The 21,659-nt window shown below is 60.5% G+C and overlaps 1 protein-coding gene across 8 annotated transcripts; it reads right to left on the reverse strand.

The window, feature by feature from the left end:
* Positions 1 to 6,930: 6,930 nt before the first annotated feature.
* MYO1G (myosin IG) lies at positions 6,931 to 20,772 on the reverse strand. Of its 8 annotated transcripts, none has more exons than XM_082692112.1 (23): positions 20,752 to 20,772; positions 20,255 to 20,390; positions 18,343 to 18,551; positions 18,126 to 18,219; positions 17,280 to 17,445; positions 17,018 to 17,071; positions 16,613 to 16,708; positions 16,369 to 16,488; positions 15,652 to 15,876; positions 15,395 to 15,540; positions 14,923 to 15,037; positions 14,661 to 14,831; positions 14,414 to 14,484; positions 13,452 to 13,526; positions 13,150 to 13,282; positions 12,480 to 12,646; positions 11,967 to 12,174; positions 9,639 to 9,862; positions 9,035 to 9,179; positions 8,382 to 8,486; positions 8,119 to 8,232; positions 7,396 to 7,550; positions 6,931 to 7,176 (listed from the first exon to the last, which is right to left on the reverse strand). In XM_082692112.1, the coding sequence occupies exons 2-23, from the start codon at positions 20,344 to 20,346 to the stop codon at positions 7,020 to 7,022; spliced, it is 3,042 nt and encodes a 1,013-aa protein (XP_082548238.1). In that variant the 5' UTR covers positions 20,347 to 20,390; positions 20,752 to 20,772; the 3' UTR covers positions 6,931 to 7,019. The 8 variants fall into 8 exon arrangements, with proteins under 8 accessions (XP_082548238.1, XP_082548236.1, XP_082548235.1 ...); XM_082692110.1 differs by having other exon boundaries at positions 20,685 to 20,772; XM_082692109.1 differs by having other exon boundaries at positions 20,703 to 20,771.
* Between the last annotated feature and the right edge of the window lie 887 nt (positions 20,773 to 21,659).

The raw sequence follows: 21,659 nt of genomic DNA on the forward strand, positions 1-21,659 counted from the left end.
GGAGCAAATGTGCAGTTCTTCCCCGAGCCCCGCTACTGGCCCTCAGCCAGCCAAGGGCGTCTCCACCGCCCTGCCTCAGCTGGTCACACGCCCCACGCACCTCCACGTGGGGAAGGTACTGACCCAGTGCGTCTCTTCCCCGTGGGCATGGGCATGTGTTCTTTATTCAGAGTCCCAGAAGTCTGCTGTCACATGGGCCTGTACAAACATCCCATGTCCGTATAAAAGCGTCCCTCTGGGATGCCTAGCTGGCTCAGTTGCTGGAGCACGCAACTCTTGATCTTGGGGTTGTGAGTTCAAGTCCCACACTGGGTAGAGAGATGACTTATTAAATTAAAAAAAAAACAAAAAACCCTTGGGGCCACCTGGGTGGCTCAGTAGGTTAAAGTCTTGGCCTTCGGCTCAGGTCATGATCTCAGGGTCCTGGGAATGAGCCCCACATCGGGCTCTCTACTTAGCAGGGAGCCTGCTTCATCCTCTCTCCCTTTGCCTGCCTCTCCGCCTACTTGTGATCTCTGTCAAATAAATAAATAAAATCTTTAAAAAAAAAAAAAACCCTTTTCCTGTATGCTATGATTTCCCATTTTATCGTTTGCCACACACTTTCACTTATGGGTGGTTTGTTTTTTTTCTTTTGAGAGAATTTTGCTTTTTATGTCGCTCTCTGTATATATAAACACATATATATCCACATGATACATTTTGCCCTTATATTTCATGCTTTGCCCTTATGCTTAAAAAACTTCCCCATCACTAAGGTAATATAAATATTTAGATATATATTATTTAATGGTTTTCTTTTACATTGACTACTTTTATCAACCTAGATTAATTTTGGTAACATAATTAATTTGCCAAGTAGCTGGCAATGTATCCCAGAAACATTTATGGGGGGGAACAGCATTTTTTGGAAGACTTTATTTATTTATTTTTAAAGATTTTATTCATTTATTTGACAGAGAGAGACACAACAAGAGAGGGAACACAAGCAGGGGGAGCGGGAGAGAGAGAAGCAGGCTTTCTGTTGAGAAGAGAGCCCGATGTGGGGCTCAATCCCAGGACCCTCGACCTGAGCCGAAGGCAGACACCGGACTGAGCCACCCAGGAGCTTCGGATTTTATTTCCTTATTAGAGGAGGAGGGCGCGTGAGAGAGAGAGATCAGGAGTAGGGGTGCTGTAGGTGCGCATGGCAGGAGCTTGAGGCCCGACCTAATGAACGGTGGATGGATAGTGACATCACGCTCTCGGCAGGATGGGGGATGGGAGGATGTTATCTCCATAAACAAGAAAGTCTGAAACCGTAAGAGTCTCTTAACTCCAGGGAACAAACTGAGGGTTGCTGGAGGGGTGTGGGGTGGGAGGGCTGGGGTTACTGAGTGGTGGTCATGAAGGAGGTCCTGCAGTGTAACGAGCACTGGGTGTTATATGCAATTGATGAATTGCTGAACTTGACCTCTGAAACTAATAATACCTGGTATGTTAATTTATTGGATTGATACCAAATTATATTAGATTTCAAAAGAAGAGGAAGAAAATTTGTGAATGGATCCCAAGCCCAGTCAATGACGTGGGTGTGGGGGGCACTAAGGAACGTGCTCCTAGAGGATGAGGGGAGATGGGCTTCCCGTTGGGGGTCCAGCAGGGCTGGTGCACTCCAGGCTGGGTTTGAAGGCGTCCACGTGATATCCTATTGTCTCTGCTCTAGGGGTGAGAATTTCCCAGGGTGAGGGGCAGGGGGAGACCCACTCGTGTCTGATGACAAACGTGAGTGAAGATGGTGGGATCTGGAGATGTCCACGGCAGGAGGCCAGGAGCTCACTGCCCATCGGAAGAGGGGCACCCCCATGGAGGTGGTCACCGGTGTGAGCAGGTGAGCGCCTCCCCAGCTCCTCTGGGGCCTGAACCCGCCCAGTAAGTGTCCTTGGAAATTCCTACTCAGGGCATCCTGCGAACTGGCAGAATGCAGGTCAGTTATGAAAATGTGACCTTCTCCCCAAGGGCAGTCTCTACAGGTGCACGCTTCGGTGGGCTGTCTTCCCTATGTGCTTGGAAGTCTGGATGTGGGCTCCACACTGGGCAGGTTTGATGTTGCTGTGGGAGCCCCTGCAGGGACAGCCCGGGCCCTCAGCCTCCCATGCTCAGAGCTGGTGGGTCTGCCGGTGCCCTTGACCCTTCTGGACTGGGCATCCTGGCCTCATCGGCCGGACCAGGGCCTGCCAGTGGCTGGGTTGGGGGGACTTCCTGCTTTCAACTCAGCTCAGTGCTGGGCAGGAGCAGCCAGCCCTGGCATTGCTGAGCCCGGGGGCCACCTGCTGGGGCTCCTCCTTGGAGAGAGGCTCTAACACGGGGTGAGGGTGCGGCGGTTCTACAGCAAATTATTATTATTGTGATTACTATTTGCAGGTTCTGGGAGTCGGAACTGGCCCGAGGCTATTTGGGGACGAGGTGTCTGCCATGTCTCTTGGCTCGGCTCGGAGCTGCCCCGTGAGTCACAGTTCAGTATACTACAGCGAAGCCCTCCCTGATTCCACTGAGCTCTGTCGAGGTTCGGAAGTTTCATGAGCGTCGTGTCTTGGCAGGCAACTGCCGTTGCAATTAAAAATAGATTACTGCAAAAAATAAGTGACTGGATTGAGTCTAGGAATAACCAAGAGAACGTCACGATCTTGCTGTAAAACATGTGACAGCTGGCTGGGATTCTGAATACGGATGGCGGGCAGCCTCCCCGGCAGCTCGGTGTGGCCCTGTGCACAGAGGCCACGGCGACGACCCAAGGTAGCAAGCGTCTGTGTGCTGACGGAGCTTTTCAGTATCTCGACTGTGGTGACAGATGCGTGGACTGACATACAGAACAAACTGTCAAGAACCACACACACACAGACACGTACATACACATGCACGTACACACATGCAAACACACATCACCACACATGCGCACAGAAACACACCTGTAGACACGTCCACACTCTACCACCAGGCATCTGTGTGGCACTGTTTCTGAGGTGCTTCTGAGGTGTCTCTGGGGTGCCCCCGGGGCATGTCTGTGTCTCTGAGATGTCTCTGGGGTATCTCTGGGTCTCTGGGGTGTCTTTGAGGTGGGTGTCTCTGTGAATGTCTCCGTGAGTGACTCTGCTCCTTGCCTGTTCTGCCCCGGCTCTCTGCAGCTGGCCTGAGGTCACGGCCAGGGTGGGCGTGCCAGGTCAGCCCTGCTTTGGGAAGGATACCGCCTGGATGACAGTGGAGGACGGCGGGAAGTTGTGGGCTTTCTGTCCTCCCTTGTTCACTTGGACATGTGCCGACTGCTTGGTGGGGACAGAGGGAAGGGTGGTGCATGGGAGCTGCCGCCAAGCCGGCCACCCTGTCCCCGGGACCCTGAGCCTCCAGCCTACTCTCTGCCCAGACCATCGTCCCCCAGTTTGCTCAGCTCCGGGAAGATGTAAGCGGAGCGGAAGCTCGTACTCACTCAGATGTGGTTTCTAGACTATTCTGACCTTTTGTAGCCCACGAATGTACTTTCCTGGGTGAAAGTAAAAGCCTGGCCTGTGAACTGATCTCTGGGGGTGGGAGGAAAGGGACAGAGCCCCATGACTCCCAGCTGGCCTACTGTGCAAGATCACCAAGGCCAGTGCTGGCCCATGAGACGTGGGACGTCTGCTGGGACCTTTTTCCCTGTAGCTGAGCACCTGGGGACATCCCTGCTGAGGACACTTGTGATGATGTTGGGCCCAAGGTCTCACTGCAGCTCACTCGGGGCCCTGCACTGGCCCTGCTCCCTGCACCAGCCCTGCACTGGCCCTGCACCGTCTTACGTGCCCATGGCCTTGTCTGGGTTCCCGGGAGGGACGGTGAGGCCTGGTGCCCGGTGACTCAAGGGCTCGTAGGGATGGGACACAGGGCGCCTCCCCTGTGACCATGACAGAGCTTCCTGAAGGTACTACCGCATTTTCCAGGAGGGGCAGGGAGTGCTTCCGGGTGTGGTCTGCAAGGGCTCAGGATCGGTGACCACAGAGGACAGTGGGAGTGTCTGTGCCCACCTGCAGGGCTGACGACCCGCTGTCTGCTGGAGCGCCGGCCATCCACTCTGAGCTGCTGGGGAGACTTCTCTGTGAAGAGGGGCTGGGCCCGCTGCTCTGGCTAGCAGGAACCCCTCTGTGAGCACCCGAGAAGGGCCCGTGGCCCACGTATCACCGTGGATAACTCTTGAGAAAAACAGTGCTCACACCTCCCCTCCCGGCAGACTCATGGGGCTTAGCACCAGCTCACAGGCCACAGGGGAGCCCCAGCGCAGGCTGTCACCTGGAATCAGGTGCCGACTTTGCGCTGATAAGTGATGGCACCTAGTGTTTCAGATGTGTACTGATAAGCTGCCCCCCATATTCAGTGCAGCTCTGGTTTTTAGCTGGTGCACAAAACAAAATAAATAAATAAATAAAGCTTTAGGACACCTGGGGGGCTCAGTCAGTGAAGCGTCTGCTTTCCATTCAGGTCAGGATCTTGGGGTCCTGGGATCGAGCCCTCCATCCGGCTCCCTGCTCAGTGGAGAGCCTGCCTGTCCATCTCCTTCTGCCCCTCCCCTGCTCGTACTCTCACACTCTTTCTCTCAAATAAGCAAATAAATAAATATATTTATTTTTTACTTATAAAAATGTGGCAGAGCATCCAGAATATACAAGGAAGTCCTCCAACTCAGTCATAAAAACCACCACTTTAAAAGTGGGCAAAAGCCTGGCGTTAGCATTTCTCCAAAGAGGATGTGCATGTAGTCCATAAGCTCACAGAAGGTTGCCCAACCCCAGTCATCAGGGAAACGAAAATCAAAACTTCAGCAAGCTACCACTGTACACTTCTTTTTTTTTTTTTTTTAAAGATTTTTATTTATTTATTTGAGAGAGAGAACAAGCTGGGAGAGTGGCAGAGGGAGAGGGAGAAGCAGGCTCCCCGCTGAGCAGGGGACTCCTTCCGCGGACAGGAAGCAGCGAGGAGGCTAGCATCTGGGCTCAGGATTCTGATGGGAAGAGCTGGGATTCGAGTCCCGGCCGTGGAGCTCGGGGGTGCCGTGGAGCTCGGGGGTGGCTGCGTCTGGTCCTTGCCTCACCTCCCAGACTTTGCCTTCAATTAAGCTTTGGGCCCAGAAGTGCCCCACCCCTTCTGATTAAAGCCACTCACTCCCAGGGCCAGCACAGACTCCGGGGAGCCCACGTGGGCTCCTATGCTGGGGGCCGGAAGGGACTCAGGAGCCGAGCTGGACTCAGAGGCAGCAAACATTCAGGACCACAGTTCCCTGTGCAAAGCCCGGACCTCTGTTGGTGTGGGGCCTGCAAGCCTGAATCTGCCCCACCCAGCAGACCAAGGGCCCCAGCAAGTCACAGAGCCCGCGTCCCCCACCGTCGCAGCGCAGGATAAAGCTGACACCAATCCGGCCGCTAGAGGGCAAGGTGTAGTTTGCAAAGCGCTTCACAAACAAGTACAAGGACGTATGGAATGACGTATAATGCGTGGCAATAGGCTGATGGGAGGTCAGGGTTGAATAAGGAGGTTCTAGCTCCTTCCTCGTCCTGGCCCCTTGATCAACCCCTCTGACCGGATCTCAGGATCCTGCAGCCCCAGGAACCTACCCGGCAGTCACCACCGTTCTCTCGGGATGCTGGAGAATCCGTGTCTGGCTCTGGGCCTTCAGCATGCACTGTCCCCCAGCAGGGCAGGACCCCCAAATGTTGCCAGGTGGTGCGTGAGGCACCTCCCTCTGGGCTCCACGAAGCCCTGCCCTCAGCGGGGCAGCCAGGAGGTCATGGAGAATCTGGAAAGGAAGCAGGCCGGGCTGACCACTTCTGGCGAGCCACCTACTGGAAAGGGAATTTACAACCGGCCAGAGCACCTGCTGTCTAGAGCCACTTAGCATCTCCGACCCCAGCGGACCTCAGCACCCTTCACAGCTGGCTTGCTCTTCAAGAGAAAAGCTGGCTTGTCTCGAAGCCACCAGCACCGGGGACAGATGCTGGAGAGGGTTACGTGGGGGCGTCCAGGGGCCTCCAGGCTGGGCTCTACAAGGAGGTGACTCCCCAAACCCCCCAGAGAGGGGAGTCAGCAGTGACCAGGGGAAGTCTCGGGAGCTGTGAGCCATTCAATGACACACTTGACGGCCATGATGGACAGTCGTCAAACTCCCTCCACATCAACAGGGCACAATGAGGCAAGGATGGCACCCAAATTTGGTGTGTCCCAGTAGGGAGGGAGCAGCTTTGAAAGCCAAGGGGCCATCTATAGAGTGACAAGAGTCAGTGGAGGTGGCAGAATGGGGCAGAGAGCAGGGCTGGGGCATTGCAGGGTCAGAGGGTCTGGAGAGGAAGGGAGGCTGCTGGTCAGACGGAGTGGAGCTGTGTCCACTATGGCCTTTCTTTGACTTCTGAGATGCCCCAGACACAAGGTCCTGTCCTAGACTGTGGGAGGTCCTGGCTTAGAAGTCCCCGATGTAGGGTTCCTGGGGTCTGGGATGCCCACCCCTAGCAGGGACACAGCCAACAGCTGGGACAGTGTCTGTCCCAGTGTGTGCTCAGTGATAGTCCTGCCTACGGGGGTGGCCTTGGGACCCACAAGCTTCCCCAATAGTCAGTTGGCCCAGTGGCCATTCCCCCCCACAAGGCAAGGAGCACCCTTGGCGATTCAAGGAGACTTAGGGGAGGGGGATTGGTGGGGGGAGGAGACCTCAGCTGTGGGACGTAAAGGGCACGGTTTCCACTCTGACCGTGGACTCCACCACCAGCGGGTTCACAGGTTAGGGCCCAGGGGAAATGCAGTCTTGCTGCCCCACCAGATTGGGCTCCCAGGCCTTCTCCTCCAGTTCAGGACCCCTCAGGGGTCATCAGAGGACGTGGGGGTGACATTTGCCAGGTTGCTGGCCGCTATGCGGACGTCCACCCAAAGACACAAGTCTCACAGACACAGATAACCCTTTATTGCAGGGCGCATGGGTGTCGGGCGTGGGGCTGGCCTGGAGGGCTGCCTGGGTGCGGCAGGCCAGGTCAGCCACTCGGCCAGAGGAGCGTGAAGGCACCACGGCTGCAGCGGAAGTCCGGCTCTGGCTGCTCGGGCTTGGGCTCCACCGAGACGAGGCGACGGGCCCCGCGCTGGCTCAGAGGGATGCAGTCGGAGACGCGGACCTCTAGGGCCCTTCCCTTTCTGAAGCGGGGGCGGGTGGGCAGGGAGGGAGACCGGTCAGCGGGCAGGGCGGATGGTCTGGGGCACCGAGAGCCAGAGCAGGAGGGCAGTTAGGAGCCGGGTGGGGGGGCGACCAGGGGTGGGACGGGGTGTCAGGGGCGGGACAGAGGACGGCCAGGGGGCAGGGCAGGGGCGGGGCCAGTGCCGCAGGGCGCAGGTCCCGGGCCGCGCCCGACTCACCCCTGGCAGTGCGCGGCCAGCACGCCCACCAGCTCCCCCACGCGGTTGTCCAGCGGCGGCCGGCAGCGGTGCAGACACACCACTAGGTCGTCCTGGCCGCGCGCGTGCAGCACCACCAGCTGATCCCGGCCGCTGGTCACACTCAGCCCGGTCACCTGCGCGGCGCGCCCGGGGCTGGGGTCAGGGGAGCGGCAGTCCCTCCTCCTCGCCCACAGCAGGCTCCTGGAGCCTGCCGCCCGCCCCGTCCAGGCCCCCTTCCTCCCTCTCCAGCTCCACCCACAAACGGGCCGGCCGAGGCCCTGCTTCGGAGAACGAGCTCCGGATGGAGTGTTCGCAGTCCGTGCCTCTAATCCGGCACCACTGCCCTCCGGGGGCTCCCGAGTTCCCGTAGATGTGCAAGTGCTGCCGGGGCGCTGAGCCTTCTGCTTCCATTCCAACACGTCTAGAGGGCACACAGGCGTGGCCGGCGCCCCAGACAGGCCCCCACTCGGTTCCGGGGACCCCAGGGAGAGACCGCTGCTCACAGCAACGGGTCCCGCGGTCGGGCGGGAGCCCCACCACCACCACGCCGCCATGGATGTGGGTAAGAGGGGCCAGTGGCTCAGCACCCTGTCTGCCCTGAGCAGCAGAAAGGCCCGGCATCCTGAGCTGATGCTGGGTTCTAGGAAGCTGGGGCATTCTCAGGTAGGTGCCAGTGGAGACGCCCCCCCCCCCCGGGCTCACCGCTTCCAGGGGCATGGCCCGCATCACCCGGTACTGGCGGCCCGGGTCCAGCTTGTAGACGTGACGGTCAGTGAGCAGAAGCGCCCGGTCCCGGCTCTTGTTGAAGCGGTTCACCTGCGGGACAGGCATGTTCAGGCTCACCTGGCCAGCCTCCTCTCCCTGGACCCCTTTTCTCACGGACTGGGTTGGATCTGACCACTTCTGAAACCTCTGCCCTGGGCCTGGGCTGGGGCTATCACTCCCTGCCCAGCCGCAGGCCTCACCTTCCGGACATGACTGGAGAACAGTACAGCCCCAAAGCTGTCCTTCTCACGGAGTGCCTTCAGTCGCTCCACGAATAGGCCCGAGGCTGTGGGGTTGTCCGTGGCCTGAGGACAGATGGGAGCTGCTTGGCCACGCTGGACCAACAGCAAGTCTGATAAATGGGCACTGCTGTCCCTCACCTTGCGAGCCGAATCGAGTCAGGCCTTGTGCCAGCCTCCCTGGCTCATCTGAGGGCCCTGTGCCCACATCCCTGCAGCTCTAGCTTCTGGTCATGCCTGAGCCCGCCATAGCTGCCCACCAAAGCAGAAGCTGAGAAGGCAGCGTCCTGGGGTCCAGGGAAGCCCTTCAGCCCCTGAGCCTTCATTCCCCGTAGAATGGAGCCAGGGGCACGGCTCACTGTGCCTGTGTGAGGGCCAGGGGAACTAGGGCATGGGTGCAGGTTGTGGAGGGGGTTGGGGGGCACCTTTACCTGACACACATGGAGAAGAGGGAGGGGCAGAGAGAAGGTACTCAGAGGCCAGGGGCAGAGGGGCATGGCCCACAGACTGGATAGCCAGGCAGGCCCAGGGAGAGGACGTCTGGGATGGACACCGGTAAGGTCCCAGCCCTGAGCCCCTCCTTGGTGCCCAGACTTCATGGCCCCAATACTCACAGAGGACAAGTAGTCCCTGACCCAGGCCCGACGGCAGCCCCAGTCCTGCCGTAGCTCCTGTAGGACTGTCATGGCCGCCACCTTGGCCTTGATCTGGGCCATGTCTGAAGGTGGGATGTTCTTCACCAGCTGCCGGGCCCGCCACCTAGAGGGAACCGGGTGGTCAGATAGACCTCGTGCAGCCCTAGCTTCCCCACCCCTGTCCTGCTTCCCTCACATCCATGCCCTTCTCTTGCTTCCGCTCCCCCAGGGGAGAAGGCCAAGCCTCTCTGCCTGGCCCTCCTGTCGGGTGTCCCCTTCCCCGGCTGGGTAGGAGGTGGCCCCGCCCACTCTGTGCCGCTCCTCCTGGAGAACTACTGGCCTTCAAAGTGCTGCTTAGACGCACTGTTCCCCCAGGGCCTGGTCCCAGCCAGCCACCCTCCCCTGCGGGCCTCCAGCAAGGAGCTGGCAGGGCTCTGCCCTGACTGTGGGGTGTGGGGACCCAGTTACTAGGCACTGCCTCCTGTTTTCCTGCTTATGAATGGGGCTTGTGGGGTGCAGGCGGCTGCGTGCAGGTAGCCGGTGGAATGGGGAGAAGCGGAGGGGCAGTGGCTGGGGCCCGCACCTGCAGAACAGCGCCTGGCAGGTGTCCTGGAACAGCTGCAGCACCGCGGGGGGCGGCGGCCAGATGAGGTCCCGGCCGTAGAGCGGGGGCTGCCTCGCCGCCTGGAACCGCCGCTGCAGCTCTGCCAGATGAGCGCGCACCTTGTGCCTCCGGAACCAGCGCATGATGGTGTAGACCGCCCGCAGTCGCCGACAACGCTGCCTGGCCAGCGTGCCACGCCAGGCCTGGGGGCCAGCCGGGCTTTCCGTCAGTCTCGGCCAGGCCCCGCCTCCCCGCCTGTTTTCCTCCCTCCCCACCCCTGCGGACCGCCCACCTCCCCCACCCTGTGGGGGGCGCGTGGCCAGGCTGATCTGCCCATGACTCCTGGGAGCCACCTCCACCTGGCTGCAGGGTGGCTTCCCAGGTGGGCACAGAGCCCTGCTGCAGTCTCTGCCTAACTCCTGGGAGAGCGGCTCTCCCCATTCCATGTCCTTCTGCCTGGCACCCGCAGACGGGGGCAATTCCCCCTCACCCGGGACAGCTGCCAACTGTCCACCTGGAATCCACGCTGGCCCAGGTCTGACCTGCAACTCGTAGAGGCCCCAGACATAGAGGGGTACCCCAAGAATACAACCATTAAAACCCAGACTGGAAACCCTAGGCAGGGAGCCCAGGGGACCCACAGATGAAAACAGATGTAAGGAACCTGACTCAGACCGGGGACAGGATGGCAGTGCGGTCGGTCCTAGAAATGGTGGGGCTGCGAAGACCCAGTGTGAGTGTCCCAAGTCCCACTTCTGTGACCATGGCATGGTGTTGTGTCACAGCTAAATGCGGGGTCACCACGGGTAATAGTGGGACACTGCGGAAATTTGAATATGGACTGCGTATTGTTCAGATATGTAGACTGTCTAGTCGGTGTTAGGGTTCTCGTCTGCTGACCTCAGCATGGTCAGAAAAGGGAACGTAGTTGTCCTTGAGACGTGTGCTGAAATACGGAGTGGCCTCATTACTGGTATGGTTCAGGAGATCATATAAACATACCTATACATGGGTGTGGGGACAGACACATGGACACACAGACCTGGGGTGGGGGAGTGCACCACGGCAGCAACCCGGGTGGATGGTAAGTCATCACAGGCATCTCTGACTTTTCAGTCGGTTTGAAACATTGAAAATAAAAAGAGATGGAGGAGTTCCTGTCCTTTGGAAATACTTACTAAAATGTCTCTAAACACAATGATTTGACAGGGCGCCTGTGGGGTTCGGTCGGTCAAGTGTCCGACTCTTGATTTCGGCTTAGGTCACGATCTCAGGGTCCTGAGAGCGAGCCCCTGAGTCCGTGTTCAGCGGAGAATCCGCTTGGTGTTTTCTCTCCTTCTCCTCAGCCCAGCCCCAGCTCACATGCTCGAGGCCTCTAAGATGAATAAATAAGTCTTTAAAGACATGTTTTGCTGAAAAATAACTGGGATGGGCTGCAGGTGTCTGACTCAAACCACACACTGGTCAGGGCAGCACAGCTGATGCTGGGAGTAAGAGGGGGAAGTCGGTGCTCTGTTCTGAGTGCTTTTCTCTAGGTCTGAGATCTTTCTGAGACAAGAAAAGAAAAGAAGGGAAGAGAAAAGGAAGGGGCGCCTGGGGAGCTCAGGTGGTGTCGGCTCAGGTTCTGATCTTAGGGCTGTGGGATCAAGCCTGGCATTGGGCTCCTTGCTCAGTGGGGAGCCTGTTTCTCCCTCTCCCTCTGTCACTCCCCCTGCTTACCCACACACACTCCCTGTCTCAAACAAATAAATACAATCTTAAAAAAAAAAAAAAATAGGCTCAGTTGGTTAAGCATCTGCCTTCAGTTCAGGTCATGGTCTCAGGGTCCTGGGATCGAGCCCTGCATTAGGCTCTCTGCTCAGCAGGCAGTCTGCTTCTCTCTCCCTCTCCCTCTGCTCTTTCTCAAGTAAACAAAATCTTAAAAAAGAAAAAGGAAGAAAGGGAGCAAGAAAGAAAAGTAAAGGAGGGAAGCCACATTGCTGAAAATCGTATTTTGAACACCTGGATCCATGAAGCTGAAGCTGGTGACCACAGGACTGAGGTTAAACTAACCACATCCACACTTTTTGCTTAAGTCAATTTCAGTCCTGGTCAATCTCCTGGTAGAGGGGGTTCCTGTGGGCCCCGCCAGTGTGTGCACAACTTCCCCACTCCAGGTGGCGCACATCCATTCCTCCCATCCCCCCACCCAGTGCACACCCCTCTCTCTCCCTCCCCTCCAGGTATATAGATAGCTCTCCCTCCCTCTCCCTCTCCCTCTACACCCCTCCATCCTCCATTGTAAGTAGGCATCCAGCCAGGCCCCACCTTCTGCAGCAGCAGCACGATGATGGGGATAAGGCGAGCACGGCTCTGCTCCAGTGTGACCAAAGTCTGAGGTGAGCGGATGAAGAGCTTGGTGTGGCCAAAGGCCACGTCCCCTTGCAGCCCATGCTGCTCCAGGAGGGCACTCACAGCTGCCTTGTCAGAGCCCAGCAGGTGATTGGGCCACGTGTACTCACAGGTCATCTTGTACCTGTCACCACAGGACAGGGCAGTGGGCACCGAGCTCTGGGGAGAGGTGGGGAGCTGCCCCAATCGGATCCCATCCCACACACCAAGCTCATGCCACCCCCACGTGCCACTCACCCTAGCACCTGCCCACCCCATCCCATGTCACACAGGGGTCCTTGCTGTCTGTGTCGTGTGCGTCTGCAGCTGAGAAGCACTGGCTGGGTTTGGGACCCTCTGGCCTCCTCGTCTCACTCCTCATGGGACTCTGGCCCATGAGAGACACACACGGGCAGGGAGATGCAGCTCCGGGGTAGCAGGGAGTCCTACCTGAGCAGGAATCGGGGGTAGGGCTGGCGGGAAGCGAAGCCCGCCCTCCGGACCCGCACATTCTCCAGCAGCCCCAGGTACGCAACCTGATGGCGACAGTGGTCCTCGTCCAGCCTGGAAGCCACCTTGTCCTCATTGGGCTTGATGCAGCGGACATAGAAAGGCTCCTGCCACAACAGAGGACACTCAGAGCCACCAGCATCAGCTTCCATGGCCACAGGGCAGGTGTGCAGCTGTCCCCCCTGCCTGCCGGCTGCCCAGGGAAAAGGCTCTTGCAGGGGGAGGGGGGCGGAGGGGCCGGGTCAGGACGTGGTAGGGCAGCCCGGAGCCGTGTGGACCTGCAGGGGCCAGGCTGTGTCTCCGGATGTTCTGTGGTTAAGCAGGCTCTGGTGTCCCCCTGCTGACCCCTCTGCCTTCCGGCCTGTGAGCCCCACCCAAGAGGCAGGGAGGAGCTGGGCAGGCTGGTTCAAACCTCACAGTTACTCCAGCTTCAGCCTGACCCAGGACATCTGAATTGCAAGGTGCTGGGTTCCCCCTGGCTGGACTGGGGGTGGGGGAGCAGCCAACAGGAAGTGACCACCTTCCCCGTGATGTGCAGGGTGGTGGGCGCCCAGGACGCTGGCCAGGCACAGCCGAGAGGCCCCGCGCAGATGGGGGTGGGGGACGGTACCTTGGAGGCCAGGTTTTCCACCAGAGCCACCATGGAGTTCTTGAAGAGCGTGCCCGCAGTCAGGGGGCGCTTGGTCACCTCTGTGATGTCCTGCTGCCCATCCGGCCACATAGCCCTCAGGGTGGGGTCCGAGCTGTGGACACAGGTCACATCGCCAGGCGCCCTCTGGAGGGCGGCCCTCGCCCCAGCTCTGCCACTGGTGAGCCTTGTGGCCTCAGCATCAAACCTCAGGCTGTCAGCCCACCAGGCAGGTGTCAGACCCAAGTGTGCGAAGGCCTTTCCAGCCTCGGGCCCCCACGCACCTGTTGTACATCAGCCGCTTGAAGTCTTGGAAGAGGTGGTCTCTGTTCTTGTCGATGAAGCCCTCCACTGAGTACCTGGGGGGCTGGGGTTGGTGAGGGGCGGGGGCCTCTGATGGTCCCCAGGATGTCCCTCCCCCACCCCTGTTCTCCTGGGTCAGCCTCCCTCCCTCCCCTCCCACACCAGCGTTCTCAGCATGTTCGACTCCTGCCCTCAGAGCTGCCTCTCTGGGAGCAGGAGTTGGTGCTTGTGCCCACTGCACTGGACCCTGGCTCTCACACATTCGTGCTATGTGACCTGGGACCAGGGACTTAACCTGTCTGTGCCCCAGTATACACCACAGGCCCAGATCAGTGCCTACTGAGTTTCGGGAACTCCTGCGGCAGGGGACTGCTTCGATTGTGTGGCACTGAGAACCTTGGGGTCCTTGTCTTGCCCTTTGATGACAAAAGGCGAGAAAGCTCGGTGCCAAAATCTTGCCATACCTGCAGCTCCTGTGCAGACTCAGGACACGGGGTCTGACCTCTGGGTGCACTGTCCTCTCTATTTGTCCTTGTGAAGGACACATGAGTCACGTGTGTATGCTGTGAGTCACCTCAAGTCCCATTCGGGAGGAGGGGAGCACAGGAAAATTAACAGTAATGTCACAGAGATTTCTGGAGGACTCCTGAGGATGTGCCCCAAGCATGGGCAGCTCCTGGCTGGGGGGCTTGCTGGGAATGCAGTCCGTGGTCTGCCTGTTCCCTACCTCCCAGCTAACCCGCGCTGCCGTAACAGTGTGCCCCTCACCGAGGCACTCCCCAAAGTGGAGCCTAGATATGGGCATTGTTTTAAAGCTTCCAGAAGCTTCTATGGTGCACCCAGAGGCCAGAGCTCTGATCTTAAAAGCTCCATTTCACACTTCCCACTTGTGAATCTGGTGTCAGGCACATCTTCAGCTGCTAAAAAGTGGGTAGGGCCTTACGTGACGTCCCCCGCATAGTGCTTGATCCGGAAGTCTCGGCCAAACTCCATGGTCTTGTCTGTGGGGCAGAGCTGGGGGATGGGGGGCAGGCCAGGGTCAAGGCACAGGGCGGGGGTCTGTGCAGCGGACAGTGCTGGAGAGGAGGCTGGGCCCCACCAAGGTGGGCAGCACTGTGCCTGGGCCGGGGCGGGGTGCGGGGACCAGCGCGGGGACCAGGCTGCGGGCAAGGGCCGGGGCAGGGGAGCACCTGGCGGCTGGTGTAGTGGGGGTGGTGGCGGTGGTGCGTGTCCAGGCTCTGCAGGAAGATGCGGTCGGTGATAGTGCCCGCGGCGCTGCAGGCCTCATCCAGCACGGCCAGCACGCCCCGGTGGGGCCGCTCCACCAGCTCCACGATGGTGGCATTGTTGAAGTAGTCTACCTGTGCGGGGGGCACATGGCGGCTCCCAGTCTGCCCGCGCATCGCCCCACAGCCCTGGCGCCCCCGCCCGCAAGGCCCCACTGGTGCTCACGGTCTGCCAGGTGATGCCCTCGCGCTGGTACTCCTCCTGCTCCTGCTTTAGGATGAGCCGGATGAAGAGCTGCTGCAGCTTCTCATTGCAGTAGTTGATGCACAGCTGCTCGAAGCTGCGGGCAGCGCCGGGCACAGTCATGTCCTGCCCGCAGGGCCAGGTGCCGGGGCAGGCCCCTCCCTGAGAGCCCCACCATGGAGGTGGTCCTCCCGCTGTGGCCCCAGCTATGACACGCATGCTCCACAGTGGATTTGGTGGTCATGGCCAGGGTACGTGAGTCCCCGGTTTGCCTTCGAGGGCACCGCTGGACAGGGGGCACAGCTGGAGCAGGCGTGGGGCCTGAGCCCGGGGCTGGGGACAGGCTGGGACAGCCGCTGGAGGTCCTGCTCCCCAGCCCAGCAGAGCTCTGTGGGACCAAGGTGGCCCTAGGGTTTGGGGTCAGAGCCAGACATGTGGTGGCCAGGCTCCCCACCTGTTGACAGGGAACACCTCAAAACCGTAGATATCCAGCACACCGATGACCGTGTCCTTGCCATCTCGCCGGGGGTCCCGGTCCCGGGTTTCCATGACACTGTTGATCCGGCTCACCACCCATTCAAACAGCCGCTGGTACACTGCCTGGGGGGAGGCCAGGAGCCAGCTCCTTTGGGCTGTCTGAGTCCTTGCCTACTCCAGGAAGGCCCCCTGAGTGTCCCCGTCTCGCTCCCCACAGCTTGCCCCCAAGAAGACCTTGGCACAGGCGTCCCGGGCGTAGCTGGCCTCAGCAGCAGTGTGGCCCTTCTCAATGAGCTCCCTGCCTCCAGAGGCCACCGTGCGAGAGAGCAGGCAGCGCAGCACCAACTCCGGGGGCGTGGCTGTCAGCTCAGCCACGTGGTCTACCAGCTGCTCCTCAGCCACCTCCAGGTGCCCCTGCTCCAGCCCGGCCTCCTCCGTCTCTACGAACTCGATGTTCCCCTGGGGATGGGGAGCCAGGACAGTCAGGCTCCAGGTCCCAGCAGAGCTTGCCTGCACACCTCTCCTGGGGGAGAAGGAAGGAATGGCAGGGCTGGGGGTGTGGCGGGGCCTGGCTTCTGCCCTGGTCGTGGGAACGGCCCTGGGAGCATAGCAGAGTCTTCTCCAAGGCTTCCTGCCCAGAACATCAGGTCCGTGGTCCCACGGCTGCCGCCTGCAGCCGAAAGACAGTCCCGGCTCTCAGGCCACCTGGCAGCGAAGGGAGGCTCAGCGGCGGTGGAACCATCCAGCTGCCCACACCGCCCTCGGGAGAGGCGGGACACATCTGCACAGCAGCACTACAGAGCTCTCAGCTCTGGACCGGGCCTCCGGGAGCCCCGCCACGCCACGTATTCAGCCTCCCCAGGGGTGGGATGGGCCAGCCACACGACTGGGCCCATGGAGCTCAGTCTCCTTCTCCAGGGGCCATGGCCCTGCAGCCCCGGCCAGGCTCACCAGGTGCAGTACGGCCGCCAGGATCCGGTGCACAGATCGCACTTCCTCAGCACTGAAGCCGATCACCCGCATGGCCTCCATCACGGCCAGGTAGTGGCTCCTCTCATCGCTCTCCAAGGCCTGCAAGACAAGGGGCTCAGCACTCGAGGGCCACGCTGGGATTCCCGAGTCCTCCCAGGGAGTGCCTGTTAAATCGGGGCCCAGCAGTCCGGCTGAGCACCTGCGGAGCCCTGCCCCCACTCACCTTGAGCCCTGCGCCCTGCCGGGTGAAGTTGTACACCGCGGGGTTCCTCTGCAGGTGCAGGTTCTGCAGCTCTGTGTCCTCACAGCCCCGAAGCACCTGGGAGTCCACACACCCCTGCCTCAGGCCCTCAGAACTGCAACCACCCCGCCCAAATGAACTGGAGGACCCACCTACAGACCGACAGAGAGGAGCTCAGTGCTGGTGAGGATCCGCCCAAGTCCCAGCAGACTGCATCTCACCCAGCATAGACACCACCCTGCTGGTGTCCCGGGACAGTCCCCTCCAGTGAGGGCGGGGCACTGGCGGTGTCACAGCAGGGAGGAGCAGGGAGGGGAAAGGGACTGAGGGCAGGGCGATCGATCGGAAGGGCTTCCCAGGCAGCCTCACACAGCTGCTTTGGCTCACCTGGTAGAAGGCGTGGAAGTTCCGTTCGCCCACGTGCTGCTTAAGGACTCTAGACTGTGGAGGGAGGAGGGGCAGCTGGGACCTTGCCTGGGTTGCAACCCCACCCAGGGGAGCCACCCAGCCCCTGGCGCAGTGCTGGCAGAGGGGCTCAGGCAGGCCTGGCACGGAGGAACCCCACCTACAAGCCTGGGACCCCCGCCCCACCACTGGGGATCCAGGCCTGGAAGGGCCAGCGCGTGAGGCCTGTGGCTGCAGGGCCCACCTTCTCCAGCAGGTAGCTGTGGATGTGCCCCCCGATGGGGTCCCCTTTAAAATCGAAGTTGATGTCCATGTACTTGCCAAAGCGGCTGGAGTTGTGGTTGCGGTTGGTGCGCGCGTTGCCAAAGGCCTCCAGCACACACGTGGACTTGAGCAGCACGTCCTTGACCCTGTGCGGGGCAGAGGGGCCGGGCGGTAGGGCACAGGCCTCCTCCGGGGACTGTCCCTGCCTAGCATCCTGCCCCAGGCCTCCCACGGCACAGGCTGGGGACTGGCTGGGAAGGCCACCTGCCTGGGCTGTGCAGGGGTGTGGCAAGACCCGTGGCTCCGCTCCTGGGTGTGCTGCCGCCTGCAGGGAGCAGCTGGAGCTGCACACTCTGTCCTCCGCCTCCTCCGCAGGGTGGGCAGCCACCAGCCTCGCATGCCCCCCCAACCCCACCTCACCCCTCCCGACAGGAAGAGCCAGGGCGCTCACACAGGAAGCTGTGCCCACGGGGGCTCCACTGGTAACAGCTGGCAAGCAACTGGTGAGGAGGCGGACAGGAGGGCCCCGATCTGGGTCCAGGCCCTTCCTGACCATCCTGCCGGCTTCTCCCCTCTGTGGGATCTCCCAGAAGGGTCACAGTCCCCAACTGTTGGCCCTGTGCACCTTGCCTCTTCCCTGTTCCTTGTGGCGGCACCCACCCTCACCCGTGGCACCTGGCCCTGCCTCTGCTTGGTGGACGGGTTCTGGGCGGGTCACCAGCAGAGGAGCCCTGTGAACTTGGCCGGAGGCATGCTGACTTAGATCTCTCTCCTCTCCAGGCCTGAGGCCCAGGGCCGGCCCTGTGCCAGCCCTGCCCGCTCTCACCTGTCCACCTCGGCCCTTTGGCTGGGGTTGGTCACGGCCGCAATGTACTGCATGATGTGCTTGCTGGCCTCTGTCTTCCCTGCCCCGCTCTCCCCTGCCGGACAGATGGGTGGATGGATGGTCAGACAGAAAGGGTGGCCCATGCTCCACTTGACCAACCCCCTGGGCACCCCCTCCTGGGTGGGGTCGTGCAAGGCAGCGGGGCCTAGGCCCATACCTGAGATAACAATGCAGGTGTCCCTGGAGCGGCGCTTCATCGCCCTATAGGCGGCGTTGGCCACGGCGTAGAGGTGCGGCGGCCGCTCATAGAGCTCGCGGCCTTGGTACTTGGCGATGGCCTCAGGCCCGTACAGGGGCAGCTCCTGGTAGGGGTTCACTGACACCAGCACCTCGCCGATGTAGGTGTAGATGCGGCCCTTCTCGAACCTGGCACAGGCGGGCCGAGCCTCAGCGCTCAGGGATCTGGGGGCACACCCCAGGTGCTGGGGCGCTGGGCCCCTGTTGGGAGTCTAGGGGGGCCCTGGCCCAGCACAGGGCTGAGAGTGGGAAGGAGTGTGGGTTGACCTGACACTTCCCAGTGCCATCTTGCCGGAATCCCACCCCCAATACAGGGTAGTGCTGGGGCCCACGCTGCTCCCTGGGCGCTGCTCCCTGGGTGGTGGTCAGGCCCCACCTGGGTCGGGGGGAGACCTGTTGGAGCAGGAATCTCCAGCACCTGATTTTTTTTTTTTAAAGATTTTATTTATTTGACAGACAGAGATCACAAGTAGACGGAGAGGCAGGCAGAGAGAGAGAGAGAGAGAAGCAGGCTCCTTGCTGAGCAGAGAGGCTGATGCGGGACTCGATCCCAGGACCCTGAGATCATGACCGGAGATCATGACCTGAGCTGAAGGCAGCAGCTTAACCCACTGAGCCACCCAGGGGCCCCACCAGCACCTGATTTTTGAAGGGACAGGTAGAGCCGAAGGCTGGAGGTGGAGGAGAGAAAGGGCTGGGGGCCAAGGGAGGGGCCTCCAGCTATTTCCTGTCTTGGGGCCTGGGTGGGGACCCAGAGGCAGCAGGGAACCCCGCCCGGCCCCACCCAGGTGGCTGGGACCAGGCGGGGCACAGGGAGGGGGCCTGGGGATGCAGGGGCTGTGCTCCCCCAGCACATCCTCCTACTTCTCCACCCTTCCTTTCGGGAGCTCTGGCTCCTGGACCTGGGTCTGTCCATCTCTTGACCTCTCTGCCCTGGAAGTTATGCCTGCCAGCCCGCTCAGCGCCCCCTTTGTCTGGGACCCGCCCTTCCCTGGTGGCTTGTGGTCCGTCCCCTGTCAGGGGTTCCTCTTCCTCTGCCACTGCCTCGGACAAGGGAGTTCCCCCGGCTCCCCTCCACACCCTCTCTCATCTGCCCCGGGCCTGCCCCCTGCATGCCGCCAGGGCTCAGTACTCCATTGTTAAAAAGGACATGGTCATGCCTATCTCACAAGCTAGTGTAGAAGAACGATGTGAAATTACGCTTAGCTCCCCCCCCCCCCCCGCCATACAAAATAGCCCATTTCCTGTCCTCTGCCTTCAACAATGTGTGCTCAGGGGGCCCCATCCCCTAACCCTGTGCTCCCGCTGGCTGTCTGGGATAAAGCCACCCTACTGTCCAGCTCCTGGTGGCCATCCCATCTCACCATCCCCTGGCTCCTCCAGGGCAACCAGTCCCCATGTTACTTGTACCAGCCACGCCCTGGGGCACCCCATGCACCCCCAAGTGTCATCTTAGCTTGTCCAGCTCCACCCCGGGACAGCGCCTGACCCCTTCCCTTAGAGCCCACAGGGCACAGCATGACCCCCAGTGGCAGACGGACAGTGCACCCCAGTCAGCGGGGCTGGCTCCGGCCTTTCCCCGCCGGGCAGGAGGAGCAGAAGGCACCCAGGCCATGATGGGGGCAGGGGTCTGGGAAGCCCGCTGCAGCACTGGCTGGCCGCCCTGGCCTTGGGAGGTGGGTCCGGCCCCACCAGGACCCTCTGCTGTCACCCACACAGTGGTGCAGTGGGTGTGTGTACTGTGTGCGGCCCCACCTCAGGCTCCCACCCTGGGCTGATGGAGACCGGGGAGCCTGGGGGCTGGGGGAAGGGAGCCTGAGCCCTTTGTCTACCTGAGTTTTAGGTTCTCCATGAAGTCCTCCATGGTCACTTGGTCCAAAAGCACAAAGTCGGGTTTGCCGCACTCGGGGCCCTCCTCGTCCATCCTGCCAGCAGGAGCCTCCCAGGCGGGGTTGCCCCAACCTTCCTCTGCAGAACGGTGGAGGGGAGGGTGCTCTGAGCAGGCTCAGCCCTCTCAGCCGCCTCCCCAGCCGTGTGGTGAAGTAGGAAGTGGGTTCTGGTCCCAGGGAGGGGCTGCCCTCCAGGCTTGCCGCTCCCTCCGGAGGGGCTCTGACCCTGGCTTCCTGGTTCCCGCACCCCGAGGGCGGGCGCGCCTGAGAGTCCAGGTGCCCGGTGCACTGGTGGGCTCCTGCTGGCCTCCCCGGTAAGTTTGGAGCCTCTATGGTCTCCACACCAGCCCCTGACCCCAACCTGGCGCGTCACCTGTCCCAGCTACCAAACCTCTGTTAACAGCCAGAGCTCCAAACTAGGGGCAACGCGGGCTTGCTACCTTGTATCTGAGAAAAAGTGGGTCTTTGGGGCGGGGCCTCGGTTAACTTCAACGTGTGCAAGACCATACCAGGATGTAAATGACAAAACCACCCTCCCATCACGGTCACACTGCACCGCAGGGCTGGCGGTCTGGTCTGGTTCCGCAGACAGTTGGCTGCAGCCCCAGGGCCCTGGATGTCACCCGGAAGGCCGGCCCTGACATCCTCCAACCTGTCCCACTCCGCTCTCATGGCCCCATTAGAAGCCGCAGACTGGCTGGCTCAGATTTGTCCCCAGACAGCCTCCTTGACCCCATGCACCCTCCAAGAAGGCACTTCTCTCTCAACACCCCTGGGGAGGACAGAGTATTTGGCAAAAGTGAGTCATCCACATGCTGCCTTGGGGAACCCGCATTCAAGAGCCAAAATGATTGTCTTTCTTTTTTTTTAAATTTTATTTGACAGAGATCACAAGTAGGCAGAGAGGAAGGGAAGCAGGCTCCCCGCTGAGCAGAGAGCCCAATTCGGGTTCCAACCTGAGCCGAAGGCACACTGTAAGACAAGGACGTGCTTACTCCAAAGCCTGATGGTCTGGGCTTGCACCCCATCCTCTGGGCGGGGGGCTGTTGGCCTGACCATTCCCTCAAGATGTAGTCATCATCCCAGCTCTGGGAATCCCCTCTGCGGCTGGGCTTTTGAAGGGCTTTTCCACACCAGCACTTCAGAACATCTGGTCCTGGGGTTTTACTTCCCCAGCCTCCCAGCCAATGGGGTCCCTCAGCCCCCGGCTTCAATGGAGAGGAACAACTCCGCCTGTGCGGTGAAACCTCAGCTTGATACAGTTCGCACGGCACTGAATGGCTTCTGGTTTTTTTCTGGTAGAAACATCCAGACCTTCTGAGGTTGGAGATTTGGCCCCTGGGTGGAG

This window comes from Mustela nivalis (genome assembly GCF_964662115.1).
Source record: "Mustela nivalis genome assembly, chromosome: 12".
Classification (NCBI taxonomy): domain Eukaryota; kingdom Metazoa; phylum Chordata; class Mammalia; order Carnivora; family Mustelidae; genus Mustela; species Mustela nivalis.